Below are 18,865 nucleotides of genomic sequence, written 5' to 3'. Positions count from 1 at the left end.
TAATTAATATAAACAAATAAATGACTGTAAATCTCTTTTACTACAAAGTAATACAAACTCCTAAATACAACACCACTCCAGTTTTGAAAAGAAATAATTATGAATTCCTTTTGGCCCTTAATGATCAGCTTATTCCATCTAAATGTAAATGTATATGGAGCATGATCAGTTATATTGCCATGAGGGCTGGTGAGCACCTTTCTTAGATTGAGCAAGTTAGTATCTATGTCTGTTTACGTCCACTTTGACTGGCTAGTAGGTAATTTGAACAATTATGCATCAGTCAGACTTGTGATAGTGTTGTGTGGGTGGTCAGTATTCTCTTAATGAGATTTGCTTGAGAAGACTGAGCCTCTGGTGGATCCTCCTGTTATATTCAATCATGATACCCGCACCTATCTATTACCAATACACCTCATTATTGTTAGCTGTTTTGAAAGTGTATAACTTGAAAATTCAATGAACAGTTTGCTCTTATTTTGCTCCTGCAGGCATCAAATTCAATATATATATATATATATATATATATATATATATATATATATATATATATATATATATATATATATATATATATATATATATATATATATATATATATATATAATATAAGATTCCTTTATTGATCCCCATGGGGGAAATTCGAGTGATACAGCAGCTCGAATGATACAGCATATATATATATATATATATATATATATATATATATATATATATATATATATATATATATATATATATATATACTGTATATTCACCGATGAGGCATAACATTATGACCACCGTCCTAATATTGTGTTGGGTTGATCCCCAAAACAGCCCTGCAATTGTGATACACTGTGTATTCTGACACCTTTCTATCAGAACCAGCATTAACTTCTTCAGCAGTTTGAGCTACAGTAGCTCATCTGTTAGATCGGACCACACGGGCCAGCCTTCTCTCCCCATGTGCATCAATGAGCCTTGGCCGCCCATTACCCTGTCGCCGGTTTACCACTGTTCCTTCCTTGGACCACTTTTAATAGATACTGACCACTGCAGACCACCACACAAGAGCTGCAGTTTTGGAGATGCTCGGACCCAGTCGTCTAGCCATCACAATTTGGCCCTTGTCAAACTCGCATTTTTTTTGCTTCTAACCCACTAACAGGTGCCATGATAAAGAGATAATCAGTGTTTTTCACTTCAACTTCATAATGTAATGCCTCGTCGGTAAATATATATATATATATATATATATATATATATATATATATATATATATATGCATTTCTTTGCACTTTTGTCAGTTCATTAAAGGTTCAAGACAATTAAAAAAAGATTCCATACTAAATTATGTCCACTAAATTGAAAATTGTGTTTTATATAATTTAATTTAAATGCATTTTTCCAACATGCTATACATAAACATTCTGCAAAACTTTGGAACTGCCTGGTAGTAATTAAATAAGTCAGATGTGCAGATGTTGGGCTTCTTAGTATGAAGATGAAGCAGATGTTTGTCAGTTTAATCTACTAATTATTTGCTGCTTCTAACAATTGGTACATTATAAGACCAATGTGTGAACTATTAAGTTGGCTGAAATATCAGAGCTTATTGCTATTAAACTTTATTTACAGCACTAAATAAATATCTGCATAAATGTATTTTTATGAAACATATTCAGTAGGCTGTTAAAACTGTTTATATTTTGCCAAACTGCATAAAACCCTTTCAAAGCAGCTAGTGCTGGTTATAAATTCTCCTTTATTTTCTCTAGTCTTTGATTTGAACAGGTAAAAGGGTGCAACAAGGAATTGTACGTAGCAATATCTAAGATAAGATGAGATAAGATGACCACAGTAAATTGTAATACCATATTTTCAACATGATTAAAAAAGAAAATTAGTTATTTTATTGATCTCCCCTTCAAATGTACAATATATATCCAAAGATATGTGGGACCCTGAAAATTAGCTTGACTGTCAGCCCATTCTGCAACTATACACATTAATATTGAGGGTATACACAGAGTTGTAAAGTACTCTAACAAGGCAGTGGTATATTTTTAAGAATACCCAAGCAGACAATTTGTATTCAGTTACTGACCAACTGCCTTCTAGGATTAATGGTCTACGTTTATACCTTTTGGCTTGAGCCATATCTTTCAAATGACCTCAGCCTAGCCCCGTTACAAATTGTCTGCATCCACCATTGCTCACCTCGGCTTCCTTTTACTACATCAAAGCTCCTGAACCTAGAAATCAGTACTGGAGACATACATCAACTCTCTATCTCCTATCTTTCTTTAATATCCTCTTAAAAACATGACCACATCTACTAAGGTTTTTTTTACTTATTGTATGTGAAATAGCTGATGCCTGTGATACATGAAATCAACAATTGTGAGGGATGTCCACATACTTTTGGCCATATAGTGCTAAATCCAGCACATGCAGCCAGATTTGTTGTCTAAGATTTATAGAGAATGGTCCTCACAGATCAGTCTAGACTAGAAATACACACCACCCACTTCAAGCTGGCCAGCATCAGATAAGTGAAAGTCATTCAAGTTTAAGCCACTGGTGTTCTGAACCGTCTGCTCTGAATCATCCCTGTCGTCGGCTCTGCATGGGGGTCAATGGTGTACACCTTACAGATAAAAAGTATTAAGAGTAGAAAATGTTTGCCCATGACCTGTTACACAGACTAAAAAATAGTAAAAATATCATCACAAATTCTGTAGTCATGTTCTTACACTAATATGATTAAGGTTTAACGATTTAGGTCAGGGCGGCACAGTTGTGCAGTGTGCAGAGTTTGCATGTTCTCCCTGTGTCTGCACAGGTTTCCTTCAGGTGCTCTGGTTTCCAAAGACATGCAGTCAGGATAGTCGGGATGATAAATATTAAATAAATATATAAATAAGTGTTTGTGTGTGTCTGGCCTGTGAAGGACTGTGATCTTCAAATGAATCAGACGCACTGCGACCCTGACCAGGATAAAGTGTTGGTAAAACAATGAATTAAGTAATAAGATTTTATAGTGCATTGTTGTTTAAAAATACAGAAAGACAGAAACAGATTAATTTTGCCAGCACTGCTTCATTAAATATGCACCACAACATGCAAGCCATATGTTCTTTGACAAAGTAAACACTCAATCAATTGTCTGTCCGTCTGCCTATCTATTCTTTTTGTTTAATTATGTATTATTATTATTATTATTATCATTAGTATTACTATTATTATTGCTACTAGTAGTATTGATAGTAGTTGTATTGCCAGCATTAGAACAAAAACAATAAAAAGTAACTAAATTGTATAGACAGTAAATATATAGAGCAATTGTAGGCTACTAATTATAACTAATTTCCAAAGAGAATAATTGAAAATGAACAAATCTTTCATAAATTTTACATCACTAGACAAATGCTGGAGACTTTGAAGTAGAAAGGAAGGGTTTCACAGAGCAGTGTGTGGAAGTAAGAGCATGAAGAATTAGATTTACCAGCGGGGAGGTTCGATTACTGAGAAGACTTTCAGAAGGACTCAGATCGTGAGCATGTAGTTGTTTGCTCAGTGGATGAAATCAGGACAGGCTTTTATGAGCTGTTGTTCTTTATGAGACATTAATCTTTGTGTATCTGCCAAGAACCCTTTCAGCCAAGATTTCAGTTCTAAATATATCTTTCTTCTGAGAGCTGTTTAGAAAACATATATATTATGAACAAAGAGGGATGGAAGCACAGTTGTATTTCAGCTTAAATTTTGTAAGAGATAGATTGAAGGGTGGCAAAGTGGCACAGCTGGTGGAGTGGGTGGTGCAATGAGAAATTGGCACTAGGGACCTGGCTTACATTTTCACATTTTCTTTATGTGTCTCTGTGGATTTTCTTGGGAACTTTGGTTTCCTTGCATCTCTATAGGTAAACTGGCTAATCTCAACAATGTTGATCTGCAATAGAATGATGTCTTGTTGCACCCACTGTTTTCCTGTGGCACCAGATCCATGGTGACAGGATAAAGCAGTCAATTAAAATCAATGAATAAAGACTGATGGGAATTTGTTTACACTTTCTATATGCTTTAGCTTCATGGCTTGCATTATTACTATAAAGCTTCTTATCTTGGTTAGGGTTGTAGCTGGCACAGAGCTTATCTCAGAAACAAGGGGCACAAGAATGTAAGTGCATCCTGGATAGTCCATCTCAGGGCAAGATTTTAGATAGAAAATGTCTGATATTGTTATTTATTTGCCCTGTAACAATGACTTTACATTTTAGCTTTATTTAATGTATTTTAACTTATAATTTGGTAATTGGGAATTTATTCTGGTTTACAGTCTCATATAGGCATTTTAATGTCCTGAAATTACCTTGAAGGACCAAATTAGGTTCTATTCATAGTATGTCTGCCCTTTCCAAATTGCTTTTAGTGACCATAGCTAATTTCGCCCCTGCATGCATTAAAACACAACCATCAAAATTATTAACACACTTAAACCCATTAACTGCCATAATCCCCATTTGGGGATCATGTACTTTGGATCCCCTTACATGATCCCCAAATGGGGATTATGGCAGTTAATGGGTTAAAGTGTGTTAATAATTTTAATGGTTGCGTTTTAATGCATGCAGGGGTGAAATTAGCTATGGTCGCTAATAGCAATTTGAAAAGGGCAGACAGACTAGAACCTAATTTGGTCCTCCAAGGTAATTTCAGGACATTAAAATGCATATATGAGACTGTAAACCAGAATAAATTCCCAATTCCCAAATTATAAGTTAAAATACATTAAATAAAGCTAAAATGTAAAGTCATTGTTACAGGGCAAATGAATAAAAATATCTGACATTTTCTATCTAAAATCTTGCCCTGAGATGGTAACGCCTTCTGTCAGTCACTGAACAGGACGTTCACATGCTCCAACAGAAAAAAATTGACAGTTAATGGGTTAATCTGCCTATAATGTGTAGTACCTGGTTAATCACCTGGTTTATTGAAGTGAAATAATTAAATTTTTTTGTTCCCACCAAGATTAATAATTCTTTGTGTATTTGTGTATTCTTGTTATGCAATCACATCACATCTTTATATCTAGCTATATACTAGGGTCAAGTACAATCCGGAATGCTTTGCAGGCCAAGAAAAAGACTCTCTGTGGGGCTACAGTGTGCAGTGACTTGATTATGTAGTTTGAGACTATTGGAACCTGTCACACAGAAATGAAGCACTCGCGGGGACTCTGTAATGGCACCCTGTCAAACTCACTGACAAAGCAGTCAGCGCCCAGTCTGAAGTCTTTCATGTGAAAAGACTGATTTGATGTCAAAGTTTACTCAACACAATCGAATGGTAGAAAGTCACACTGCTGTTCATGCAGAACAAAGCCAAAAACACATACATGTGCTGCTGTGGTTGAGGCCAAAAGTTTACATACACCTGTAATGGACATGTACAGTATAACAACCTCAGATTTTAATGATCTGTCCCAGTTCATAAATTTGCACTCTTTATTACGTTTATTGTGGCTTTTACTGTAATACAGATTTAAATTTGTAATTAATTATTATTAATTCATAATTGAATGTAGGTACAAAGTACTGTTCATGTACCAGTGGTCTTTGTGCCAAGGTCATTAAGAAAACTACTTAATAGATATGAATAGAAATTACCAGTATGTGTGAAGGAGAAAAGTTGCCATTTAAAAACCAACAAAAAATCAGCCTGGCATGAAAACAGGTGGCACTGCCTACGAGTTAGTGTATACCCAGTCAGAACCATCCCACACTAAAGAGACACACATGCAAATACACAGACAGATATAAATCTTTTTTTCTTTTCATAAATCTACAGTCTGATCTGTTTGCCAGTCTAACTTGACATATGGTTCATATCCCGAGCATATGGTCTGTTGAACACACTGCTTAAAAAAACATGATTGCATTTAGTTTAATGAGTTGTGGCTGTGCAGTTTACTGAAACTCATGAGCGCATGACTGTGTGTGTGTGTGTGTATGTGTGTGTGTGTGTGTGAATGAGCTGAAAACAAATGTGCTGGTTGCATCTTCATTACAACAAAATCATTGCAACCCAAAAAAAAAATCTAAAAATTATTACAACAAAATACACGAGTAGACGGGAAGCCTGATTAAAGTCCTGAAATATACTGCTGCTGCTTTTACTGTGCTTAATTAATAGTACAGGACCTACTGGATTTAGATTGCTGTTTGATATTACTCTACAGATTAAGTTTCCTCTGAGATTAAACCAGTAAAATGTATTTTTACCCTTGGTATGCTGCAAAACAACATACATCTTTACCAACTGAACTTGAAGCCTGTCTCCAGATTTGTATTATTATTACTATTATTATTATTATTATTATATTGTAACTTAAGATAGTGAGCTTCATAAACATAAGTTAATAGGATACTACCTTTTACAGTGTTGGCTCCCCAAAATGTTCAGAATTGGTCCTGCAGAGAGTAACAGGGAGCTGACCATGGTGCTGACAGTAATGAAGCCTTCTTACACCCTCTGATTCAATTCAGTTCAATTCAGTTATTCATTCAGTGTCAGTTTTACCATCGCTTTATCCTGGTCAGGGTAGTGGTGGGTCTGATACTTTGGGAGAAAACTGGGAGAACATGCAAACTCCACACAGAAATAACTTAGTCACCAGATTGGGTAATCGAACCCAGGACCTTCTTGCTGTAAACATCCCTAATTAAATAATATACATGGGCATTTATATACTATTATTTTTACTATTATTATTTTAGAAGTTGTACCTCTCTTCCTGCCAGTTTATTATGTAGAGTAAGCTATTTCTCAAAAAAGGTTCTTACTGGGGCTTCTGTTATGAGGCTTTGTAAGACAGACAGATGAATCACACTTAACAAAAATAAACAGGGTAGACTACCCACAAGTGTTCTCTACAATGTCCAAAACTATTTACATAATGTCAGGCTGTTCAATCCCAGTCTGGTGGGCGTGGCCTCAGTACCCACCTAGGTTACACAAGGATGAAAAGTAAAGAACTAATTAACAGTTAAGAAATTTGTATTACTCACATGAATTTTGAAAAAATAAAAAAATAAAAACAGAATTTGAATCTATTCAGTTTTGCATTAGCAGTCTTTTCCTGAAATATTATGTGTTTTTTTTTTTTTATCACTAATCTCAAGATAACACGGTTGCACTCCAAAGCTGGCAAATCTTATTACGGATGCAAATTACTTTATGGCGATTATGATGAAAGTGAGATCATGTAAAAAATAATATCAGACAGCTTAAAATGAGTTCTATTAAAGCACCTGTCTTATCAATCTGCCCCAAAATAAATAAATAAATAAAAATAAATAAATAAATAAAGGGATGCTGGAGGGGAGGGGGTGAATACGGCGGGGAGGGGGGTGAATAAGTTGAATGTAGTGCAGGCGAAGGATGGCGCTGTGTTAACAGTTTGTAGTTGAACAGAAGAGCTCTCTCTCTCTCTCTCTCTCTCTCTCTCTCTCTCTCTCTCTCTCAGCTATAAGAAACTGATGCTCGTATAAACCGGACTCGCTGCTCGTTTACTGTCAGTGTAACTTTGTTCTCCTTCACATCGCGGTAATACCGGATCCGCTGATAACAGCGAACATTTACTGTCTCTCAGCGCTCGGACTGACCGGATCTGCGTGTTTGCTGAGCTGATGCTCGCTTTATTACTCCTGGAGAAGACATTTACTCATCAGTAAACATTACAGAAGGAAGAGGTGTGGGTGAACTGGAGCAGTTGTTGGCTGGTATGATGTGGTGGCTGCATAATGATTGCTTTTAACAGCGACGGTATGAGTGTGGTGAGGAGATGTCTTCTAACGTTCAAGCCCTTCAGGTGAACATTTCTTTTTTTTCTTTGCTCCTCTGACTTTATATTCTAGCTTTGCAAATGGGGTGGTGTAACAGATCAGTATAAAACTTTTTAGTTGTTGAATGTTTTGGAAACATGTTGTGAAATCCAGAGAACATCTGTATTTTAATTACTAGATTATGTGCAAGATTAAAAGTTTAAATGTACTTGTAAAAGACGTGCATGTTTCAAATACAGTAGGGCTCAGTGGGTAGCACTGTCGCCTCACAGCAAGAAGGTCCTGGGTTCGATCCCCAGGTGGGGCGGTCCGGGTCCTTTCTGTGTGGAGTTTGCATGTTCTCCGCGTGTCCGCGTGGGTTTCCTACGGGTGCTCCGGTTTCCTCCCACTGTCCAAAGACGTGCAAGTGAGGTAAATTGGAGATTTACTTTTGTACTAAATTGTCCATGACTGTGTTCAATATAAACTTGTGAACTGATGAAACTTGTGTAATGAGTAACTACCGTTTTTGTCATGAATGTAACCAAAGTGTAAAACATGACGTTAAAATCCTAATAAACAAACAAACAAATACAGTGATTTTGTCCACTGTTCTTTTTGAGACTACTTAATTCATACACAAACCCCCTTTCAATATAACAATATCAACTGGATATTTATTTATTAGGATTTAACATCATGTTTTACACTTTGGTTACATTCATGACAGGACAGGTAGTTACTCGTTACACAAGATTCATCAGTTCACAAGTTTAATATCAAACATAGTCATGAAAAATTTTGTATCTCCAATTCACCTCACTTGCACGTCTTTGGACTGTGGCAGGAAACCGGAGCTCCCGGAGGAAACCCATGCAGACATGGGGAGAACATGCAAACGCAATCAATCAAACCCAGGACCTACTTGCTGTGAGGTGACAGTGCTACCCACTGAGCCACCTTATCAACTGGATAAAAATAAACATACACACAACTCACCTAATATTTAGTAATGTGTGGATTTTTGACCAGTTCACTGAATTGAACCAGTAGAGTTAGAGTAGAAAGCAGAGTAGAGTACAGTAGAGTTTATGTCCACTTTTCAGTACAGTGCACATATTCCTGAAAGTTTTAGGGCTAGAATTTTGGCAGGGAAATTGAGTCTTCTTTGTTATAATAGACAGCTCCATAATTGAATATAATCACCATGCTTAACAGTAGGTACAGTGCTGTTGGGATTAAATGGCTCATGTTTTCTCTTTCAAACATACTCATGGACATAAATCTGCCAACAAAAATCTAAAAAAAGATTTTGTCAATGAGTAACTTTGTCATGGATCTGCTATTTGTTAGAAGTAGCATTAACATAAAGCTATAGAAAGACGTCCCTGCTCCTAAAATTGCAGCTTGCAGCTCACCTGTGTTTGAGCTGCTTTAAGGTCAACAACAAACAAATATATTTTTGCTGGATCTTGGATTGTATCCGACCATCTAAATAATTTTGCTGTTTAGCATATGCTGGCAGTTTGAGGATTCTTCCCTAGACTAGCTGCAAGTTAAGCAAACCAGCAATACACTTTTGTTGCTGGTTTCTTAGTATTTTACTGTAATGTTTTACACTTTGTTCCATTTATGACAGGACAGGTAGTTACAGGTTACATATGATTCAACAGTTTAAGTTCAATGGCAAACATCGTCACGGCTAAAATAGTAGGTTAGTGTAACAGACTCTGTCACCAGAGCAATTCTAATAACAGAAGAACTTTTCAATTCTATTAAATCATTTAATCTCTCAAACTCATCTTTTTTACATTTGAAAGCTGTGCTAATCCACTGAAAGCACCTCAACCTTTTTCTTCTCTTTCTTTGCAGGATTTTTGTGGTAGGGCTCGGGTTCTTCAGCCTCTGCTTTCTAATGACCTCTCTAGGGGGGCAATTCTCAGCCAAGAGGCTTGGGGACTCTCCCTTCACTATTCGTAATGAAGGTACAGCACTAATATTACCTTATTTTAAGCCATAAAGTTTTTATTTGCATTCAGACAGCAGGCAGAGGCATGTATTAATTAAATCAGTGAAAATAAAATATGAAATATGAAATGTTTGTGGAACCTTTGCTGTGTGTGATTTCAAGCTGCTTTGTGTTTATTTATTGATTTTTCTGCTGTTGGATATGTGGGGGTCAGACCAGTTTGAATAACCTCTGGGAGGTTTTTTAGAATACATTGGCTTACTTGTTGAGAAATTACAAAATACTACTGCTATATTAATATTAATATTAATATACTATGGAATGCCATTGATTGTTTTTGTTTTTAATGATCTCTCTCTGTATATAGCTGGCTTTATTGTTTATATATCAGTTTATCTCTAACATAGAATTGGTTAACAGTTTAATTACAATTTAAAATCAGTGTGTCTGACAGAAAATGATCAGGACAGAGTGTAATCATTACAATGATCATAAATAACATTGATCCATTAAATCAACATCTTACTACTGCATTGCTGAATAAAAGTAAGAACCATAGATTTATTTTGTTTAGAGAGAACACAAACAGAAGAAGCATATTTAGCATTTGGGAATTTATTAAACAATTAATAATTATACAATTGTTTTGAATTCAGTAAAATCAGAACACCCCCCCCCTCCATTATGCATTATTTCTGCATAATGTTAGGGTCTGTCAGTTTCCCATCAGTTATTGATATGACAGGAATGTTTTAGAATGGCAGGAACCCCCGCTGTAGATTTGTTCAACATAGCTGCGACTTTGTATACATATTTTCCCTCAGTAAAATGCATTGATTTTCCCATCTTTGCCTTTCCCATTTTTACATTAGACTAATTAATCATAATGCTAGTTACTAAAGATGGTGATTATTTATAGCCTACATTGTGTGGGAGTTAAAATGAACATCAACGTAGCCTTATAGAGATGTTGACGTGTAACCATCGTAAACACCATGTTTATGCTGGTTGAGTTAAGAGACTTTAAATTGGGAAAAATGGTATTGAGATAAGGCCGTCTTTGGTACAGCTCCACCTTATCTGTTTGTTATCTATCCTAAAGAATATAAAAAGGATTTCTTTGAAAAATGACTATTTTGGGGGTATTTTATATACATGACAGTGAGATTTGCTCTAAAAGCAGTAGTCCAGTCCAATCCGATGTTTGTGTGTTTAATGTTTAATGAATTTCGGGGGGAGTGTTGCACTCTGCATGCGGGTCACTTTGCAATCTGTTCAGATTTGTGTGAGATACATAACACATTTAAATTCTAGTTTCAGCCAGATGGTAGCATATGGGACTCTTTAATCTAAATTTGTCTAATTCGTCATTTGTCACTATAGAGCAATAAAAAATATTAATAAATTTCATTTATTTGTTTAAAATATTTTAAATGCATGACAGCAGAATGATCACCAGCGGTGTCACAATGTTTAACAATTATAAACCACTGAATATAAACTCACAAGTCTACAAAATACTTATTCATTGTTTTATCATGAAAGATGATGCATTAAATAAAAGACTTCACACAGACTTTCTAGTGCACTAGAGGTCACATAAATGATGATTTGTAATACAGCCAAAGACAGAACTGTCTCAACTAACCTGTTGACATGTACTATCACATAACTATTTCATTAAATTATTTATACATAATTAAAATAAACAATAATGAGTAAATGCATAAAACACACGTCTAAAATAATATATTTATTTGCCATCCAAAATGTGTTTTAGACATAGACATGCTTCATAGCCTTTGTATGTGAATATGTGTTCTGCCATTGAATATTACAATATGGGAACAGTGCAATGGTTTTAACTTTAATGGTGCTACTGTGCAGATCCAGTCAAGTTCAGCACCACAATCTGTTCAGATTGTATTAGACACAGAGCAACAGATTGAAATAATATTAAATATAAATATACATTTTGCATTGTAAACATTGAAACCAATGTGTAGCCGTTCTGTACTGTAGCTACACTGAATTAAATGTCCATACTACATTCAGTCTGTACTGAGAACATCCACATTCTTAAACCACAACATGATAATGACTAAAAAATCAGTGCATGACCATGAGAAGTACAAGATCAGGGTACATAAGTTTGGAGAGCAGTCATCTTAGAATAATCAAACTGGGATTAAGTTTATACAATGTCTTATTGCTTCTAAGAAATAAACCATTTTGTGCTTATTTCTTCAAATCCGTATAGATTTCTCATGAGATCTGGTTCACAAGTGCAAATATCAGACCGTAGTAGAAAAAGAACAAAAGTAAAAAGAGAGCGAGAGAGCGAGAAAGAGAATGAGTCCTCCTGGGTATGAGATTAAGCCATAGCCATAGCTATAAAATCAATACTGAAGAGCAAAGGCGCTGGTCATGTGATGTGGTAGGTATGGAGTGTAAATAGCAGTTTGAGCAGCTCATATGCACTGAATGAACAAACGGCATGGTAAGCAACATCTGACTGTGCTGTGGTCTGAAGCTTGACGTAGCTCTAATTGATGGCTCATCTTAGTTTAATAACTCCCACTGCTGCATAGAGAAACAGAGACAGACAGACTGACTAATTAATCACTTGATGCTTGATGGTTTGTGCTGTAAATCTCATTTTGAACATTTTGTTCTTTTATTAATATTTTTTTTAGATTAATTGTTGAAAGACTTGGCATTTTGCTTTTGATTTATCATGACTAAGGCCAAACCCAATCCACAGCCGTGAAAATCGGACCAGAATCCACCAAATCAGAGCTAAGCCAAATTCTTTGTGAATAAAGAATAAAATACGAACTGATTTCTTTCAGCAGCTTTATTAGCCTATGTCATTATATTAATTAATAATCCACCTTAAATTGGTCTTCTTGTATTGCAATGCATTCTTTTTATTAAAATAGTGAGAGAAACCTCATACAGATATTTCATTTTATTCATTGACTGTATTGAAACCAACCAGTCAGAAGCACTGAATCCAAACACATCAGTGGTCCTGATGTGCAAATGGATCTGATGCTGAACCAATTAGGAAAACCCTTAACTTAGACTTATATGGTTTGTAATCTGGGAGGATAAGAATGGTTTAGTGTAATAAGCTGACATTTTAACACACTGACACAAGCCATTAAGTCCACGAGAGTGAGAGAGAGGGCCAGGGATTAATGCCCAGACTGGGTGCGCATTTGGAGAACTATCTCTATTTTGTCTCTGAATCCACCAACCTTTTATATTTACATTGTGGTGGAAAAACCCTTTGTAAAATACCTTAAAGACTGGATTGTGAGTAGAAATGTTTTAATCGTGTCTGCAGAGAAGGATCACACAGACAGAGTCTCACACAGAGGCTCTGTGTATGCGATTACAACTGATAAAATAGACATGTTTTATACTGTTGTCGGTGACCTTGTAGGACAGTGGAAGATTCCACAGTTAACATAGAAACTGGTCTAAATCAGCTAGAACTAAGTTTTGGATGTCATACAATGCAATTGACGCACTTCTTATCATGTACACCATGTACACATCCAGTAACATTCTATTCTATGACTACTGGCAAAAATGCTCTAAGCACATCTACATTTTCTGAGCAGTAATTGATTGTGTATTAATACTTCTAGTGTAAATTAAAATTTTTCTCTCACAACATCTACATGGTTTAGCAGACGCTTTATCCCAAGCAGCTTATAGTTGTAACAATGCAAGAAATTGAGGGTTAGTGGCAACTTGGCAGTGGTGGGGCTGGAACCACCTTCTGATCACTAGTCCAGTAGCTTAACCACTAAGCTACCTCTGTTCTTTAATCTTTATTTCAAAAAGATTAGATACTATACAAACAGTTTATGATAATTGATATGGGTTCTTTTTTATTGAGGCAACACATTCTTTGGCAAAGCAAATACTAATTAAACACAAGGCTGGCATTTATAACACTCTCTACATATCTTCTCTACATGATGTCGATCAGAAAGTCTATTTACATTTACAGCATTTTGCATATCCTCTCATGCGGTGTGACTTACAGAAGTGCTTTGTGTTCCCTCAGGAAATGTTTTACTTATTGAGTACATTTACATTTATGTCATTAAGCAAACAGTTTTATCTAAAACGACTTACAACTGTGGCTGAATACAATCCAAGCAATTGTGGGTAAAGTAACCTTGTGAAAGAGCCTAACTTGCCAGTCAACCTGCCAGTCTTAGGATTCCCAGTCCAGTGCCTTAACCATTAAACTATCACTGTGGTGCATTGTTAAAAAACACTAATACATTTCAGTACAGGTAAGGTGAATACAATTGTTATTATTATATTTTTAGCTTTTACTTAGGATTGAAGTTCTTTTCGCTCTGCGTTGTTTATTTGCAAGGCAGCTGGCATTAACGCTGCCCACACAAACCTCTAACTGTGAAGCAAAACTGTGCAGAAACATTTTGATGCGTGTTTAAAGGCAAGGCAAGAAAAATTATCAACTTAACTGGCCACCAAAACAAATTCCACTTTACGATCACAATGGCACCTCAATTATCAAAATGTCCTTTTTAGAGCCTAGCATTCCCAGCCTACTATTTAAGAAAAGTGCAAACATGGTTGAGTAGTAGTGGCCAAAAGTATGTGGACACCTGACAATGAGCTTGTCAGACTTCCCATTTTATCTCTCCACTGCTGCAGTCTCCTAATCTTAATCTAGGAACTAGGAAGTTCTGTACAGGATTTTAGAGTGTGTCTGGAAATGTCTTAGTGCAGGCACTAAAAGTGGAAGCGGTTGACTGCCTCACAGTTGCTGTTTCAGTCCCATCGGTCTTTAATGGGATTGAGCTCAGGTTTCTGTTCAGGTCACTTCCTCTACACCTCTATACCAACTCATCCAACCATGTCTTTATGAAGCTTACCTCGTGCACAGGGGCACAGTCATGCTGCAAAAAAGGAAGCACCTTTCCTATTACCACAGAGCTGGTAGTACAGTATATAATTCATGTATTTTAGGTAATTTTACATTTGCATTCATGACATTTAGCCAACACTTTTATCCAAAGCAACTTATGCAGCTCAATATATCCTAGGTTAAGGATCTAGCTCAAGAGTCCAACAGTGACAACCTGGCATATGTGGTGGTAGAACCAGCGACCTTTTGGTTAGTAGTTCAGTACCTTATTTGTTGAGCTACCGCTGATTTAAACAAACGCCCACACTCAAAAAATAGAAGGAGTTTTCACCATATAGTGTCACATGTTATTTTTGCATCTACACCAGACACTAGCAGGCGCTTTTATCCAAAGCAGATTACAGTTGTAACAATGTAAGAAATTGAGGGTTAAGGGCCTCCAGGGCATAACAGTGGCAACTTGGCAGTGGTGGGTCTTAAACCACCTTCTAATCTAGTCCAGTTGATTAAGCACAAAGCTACCTCTGTCTTAGAAACTATACAAACAATTTATGGTAATTAATATTGGGTTCTTTTTATTGAGGCAACACGTTCTTCAGCAAAGCAAACACTAATTAAACACAAGGCTGGCATTTGTAACACTCCCTAGATAAGGTAGATCAGAAAGCCTATTTACATTTACAGCATTTTGCATATCCTCTCATGCTGAGTGACTTACAGAAGTGCATTTAGGATAAAAGCAAACACTTTTATCCTAAACGACTTACAATAGTGGCCGAACACAATTGAAGCAGTTGTGGGTAAAGTACCTTGTGAAAGAGCTCAACAGTGGCAGCCTGCCAGTGATAGGGTGTAAACCAGCAATCCTCTGATTACTGGTCCAATACCTTAACCATTAAATTACCACTGTGGTTAGAATAAAATTGTTATTAGTATATTTTTAGCTTTTACTTATGAGTGAAGTTCTTTTGCTCTGTGTCGCACATTTGCAAGGCACCTGGCAACCGCTGATGTTTTGTTCTCCCAATTTAGCATAGTCAATCTGCTGCTGGGGACCCCACCTGCTGCTGGGGACCCCAACGGTGTCCAAGAAGGGGGTGACTTGACTGACCCACACTCCCTCCGATGTGTGCGCAGTCCCTTCTTATTTACCCACAAGTCTGTGAATTGGAGCGTGAGATCGGCTTCACGCACAGAGGTCAGCTTCACACCCGACCTCTACGCTCCTCCACATCTGTGCCGGCGCCCTGGGCACCCAGGGTCCTTACACAGCCTCACCTCTCTTTTAATCCGGTCATTTCCCACCCAGCAGACTGGAGGCCATTAGCCAATTATGCCTGCTAGAACAGAGCCGAGATTCGAACCTGGGAGTTTAGAATCTTGGTGCTGGTGTGCTAGCGGATTATCCCGAATTATCCATATTATTATGTAATGATCTTATTAATTAGTTCAGTGTTTTGTGTCTTGAACAGTCTATTATTGGATTGTTACTTTGCATTTGTTTACTGTGAATATTAATTTTTGGTTGCTAACCAACATATGTACAATGTAATCATATATTTGTTATCATTTAATAGAGGCAACAAGGCATTTATGGCTGTGTTACATTTATCTTATCACATGTATGGAGGTTTTAGAAACATACTTTGTGTAATAAGCACAATAACTGGAACTCATGGCCTCCCATGGCTAATTGATTAATTCTCATGACAGTGTTTTGTCATTACATCTTTTATTCATGTAGTCTAAAAAGATATTAAGACAATGAAACATTGTTTTATGTGATAAGGGTTTATTTGAATTCTATTAAGCACAGCATTGGGCTTTTAATAACACCAAGCATTAACAGTGTAAATATGACAGGCTACTCAATGTGCTCCACAATGTTTGCACAGAATAAATGTTTTAAGATGTTAATGAGATGCTCGGATTAGCTTCTACCTCGCCTTGCCTGTCATCAGATAATATCTCTTAATTAGGCCGTTTTCATAGAAATTTAATACCCTGTTATTCAGTGAAAATGATTCTGTAAGCTTAAAAAAAACATTTGTTGATAAGGACAAATAAAATTATATTAAGATTACAGACTTAAAAATGTGTCGGGTAATAAGCAGTCCTTCATTCCACCACTGTGCAAACAGCATGTTAAAATCATTCTGTTTTCTGAGAAACCTTTTCATTGTGTCAGACTTTGATCAAGTTAAAATGATTCAGTGATCAATATGTTTCTAAATGTGGTTACATTGCTTCATAGAATTAAGGTTCTCACAGTTATTTGTCTTAAGGTTAACCAATAACTTGTATTGCCTGAGGACAGTGTTTTGCTTTTTGTAGAGCTCAAATGATGTCGATCTCACGGAAAATTAACGTTTCATTATCTGAAGAAAAACATCCAGTGATCCTGATCAAATGTTTTTTTTTCTTGACAATCAGGATGAGAAGACGGAGGGTAAAATAGATTTAGCAGGATTTTTTTTATTACAAGTGTAAAACATTTCATATGTTTTATACTGTTGTAAATAATAAAATAATATTATATAATGTTAAAATAATAATAATAATAATAATAAGCTGTGGTGCAGGGGTAAAACACGCTGGCACACCAGACCTGGGATTTTGAACTCATCGGTTCTAAACTCAGATTGGCTTGTTGTTCATACAGGAAAGACGGAGAGGGACTCGTCATAACTGATGCAATTATGACCTCTGCTGGCTGAGATTGATGGCGCCTTGTGTGGCTCTCTGTACACAAAGTTGATTCGCGCATATGAACTTGCCTCGTGCAGGTGAGAAGATGCAGTCGGCTACTGCACACGTGTCAGTCTCGCTCTCCTCAATCAGCAGTAGGGATCAACATCAGTAGAGAGGAAGCATAATTCAATCGGGTAATTGGATACAACTAGATTGGGAGGAACATTGGGAAAAGTGCAAAAAAAAAAAAATAATAATAAAATAATACATATTAAAATAATAATATTATTTAGTTGTTTTGGTTTTAATATTTTAGTTATAATAATGGTACAATAATATTATGCCCTTTTTCTGATTTTAAATAAATGAGTTATTGTTTTATTTGGCATGAAACAGATTTATTATGTGTCGAGCCTTAATTTAATAAAATTATAATTTGCTGATTAATATGCTTCTCATTCTCTGACATTACTGTACAGAATTATGTTTTCAGCATTGATTTAGGTTCAGGATGTCCTACTGGTACCCATATTTTACCACAATGAAGCATTTGAAACAAAAAGCTTAACAAAACAGCTGTTTTAATTGTTTGTAAAGGGCAATATGAGTAGATAAATGAGTGAACCAAGCCTGGTAAATTGGACATGTTGGCACATGCAAACATTGCCCTCTCCTGAATAGCAGTTTCCTGCCAGTTGCAGGCTTTTGTATATTTAAATGTTGTACTGATAGCCCATCCGCCATTATAATGCCAAAGTACTGTGAATTTCTGAATTACTGAATTCTTTTGCTACATCTGCAATGAGTTAACATTCAAATCACACCCTCATTAAAATATTATGAGCATTACTTTGCCCCTCATATTTGTTGTGTCACATGTGTCAGGCTTTTCACAGCATGAAACCCCCAGCTCTGGATTGCTACTTGTGCAAATATAAATAGTATGACAACAAAAGTCAAACATAATGTCGAATATCTTAATTCACCATCTGCCATGAAGCCAGTACCTTACGCTCAGGAACTTTCTGTGCCAGAGCTCTCAAAAAACACTGAGTGAAGATGAGTCTCATGATGAGAGAGAAGACCAAGTAGAGGGCAATACGAATCAAACATTTGAAGCAAGCTGTTCTTTAAATGAGCCACAATTGCTTCGCTGATCCGTGATTCAGAGAAGTAAGCTAAACTTTAGGGCTCCATATTAAAACACTAGAGCCTTTTACAGAATGAAACTAAGGTAGGGTGACTATTTTGTTTTTCATAAAGAAGACACTTGGCAGGATGGCTGCATGTGCCATAAACTAGGGTTTTAAATATCTGACAGCTAATTCTTAACAAGACAACAGGCATTATGTTCAGATAATCTTATTACTTTTAATTAAGCGTTCGGCCCTAAACAATAATAATAACAAATAAAATAGTTCATCAGAAGAGCTATTTCGACAGAATGTGGTGCTAACACAGCGTTGACTA

General features: G+C 36.2%; 1 protein-coding gene across 2 annotated transcripts in view; it reads left to right on the top strand.

Moving 5' to 3' along the window:
- Positions 1-7,793: 7,793 nt before the first annotated feature.
- The window catches only part of LOC134336267 (alpha-1,6-mannosylglycoprotein 6-beta-N-acetylglucosaminyltransferase B), a 56,795-nt gene continuing 45,723 nt past the window's right edge, over positions 7,794-18,865 (top strand). For both annotated transcript variants that reach the window (XM_063018989.1, XM_063018990.1), the window contains exons 1-2: positions 7,794-7,861; positions 9,687-9,799. In XM_063018989.1, coding sequence (XP_062875059.1) covers positions 7,794-7,861; positions 9,687-9,799 — 181 coding nt within the window. The remainder of the gene's footprint in view (positions 7,862-9,686; positions 9,800-18,865) is intronic.

The sequence above is a fragment of the Trichomycterus rosablanca genome, chromosome 22 (assembly GCF_030014385.1).
Source record: "Trichomycterus rosablanca isolate fTriRos1 chromosome 22, fTriRos1.hap1, whole genome shotgun sequence".
NCBI classification, from domain to species: Eukaryota; Metazoa; Chordata; class Actinopteri; order Siluriformes; family Trichomycteridae; genus Trichomycterus; species Trichomycterus rosablanca.
The sequence above is the reverse complement of the archived record's forward strand: the minus strand, read 5'-3'. Positions and strand labels throughout refer to the sequence as shown.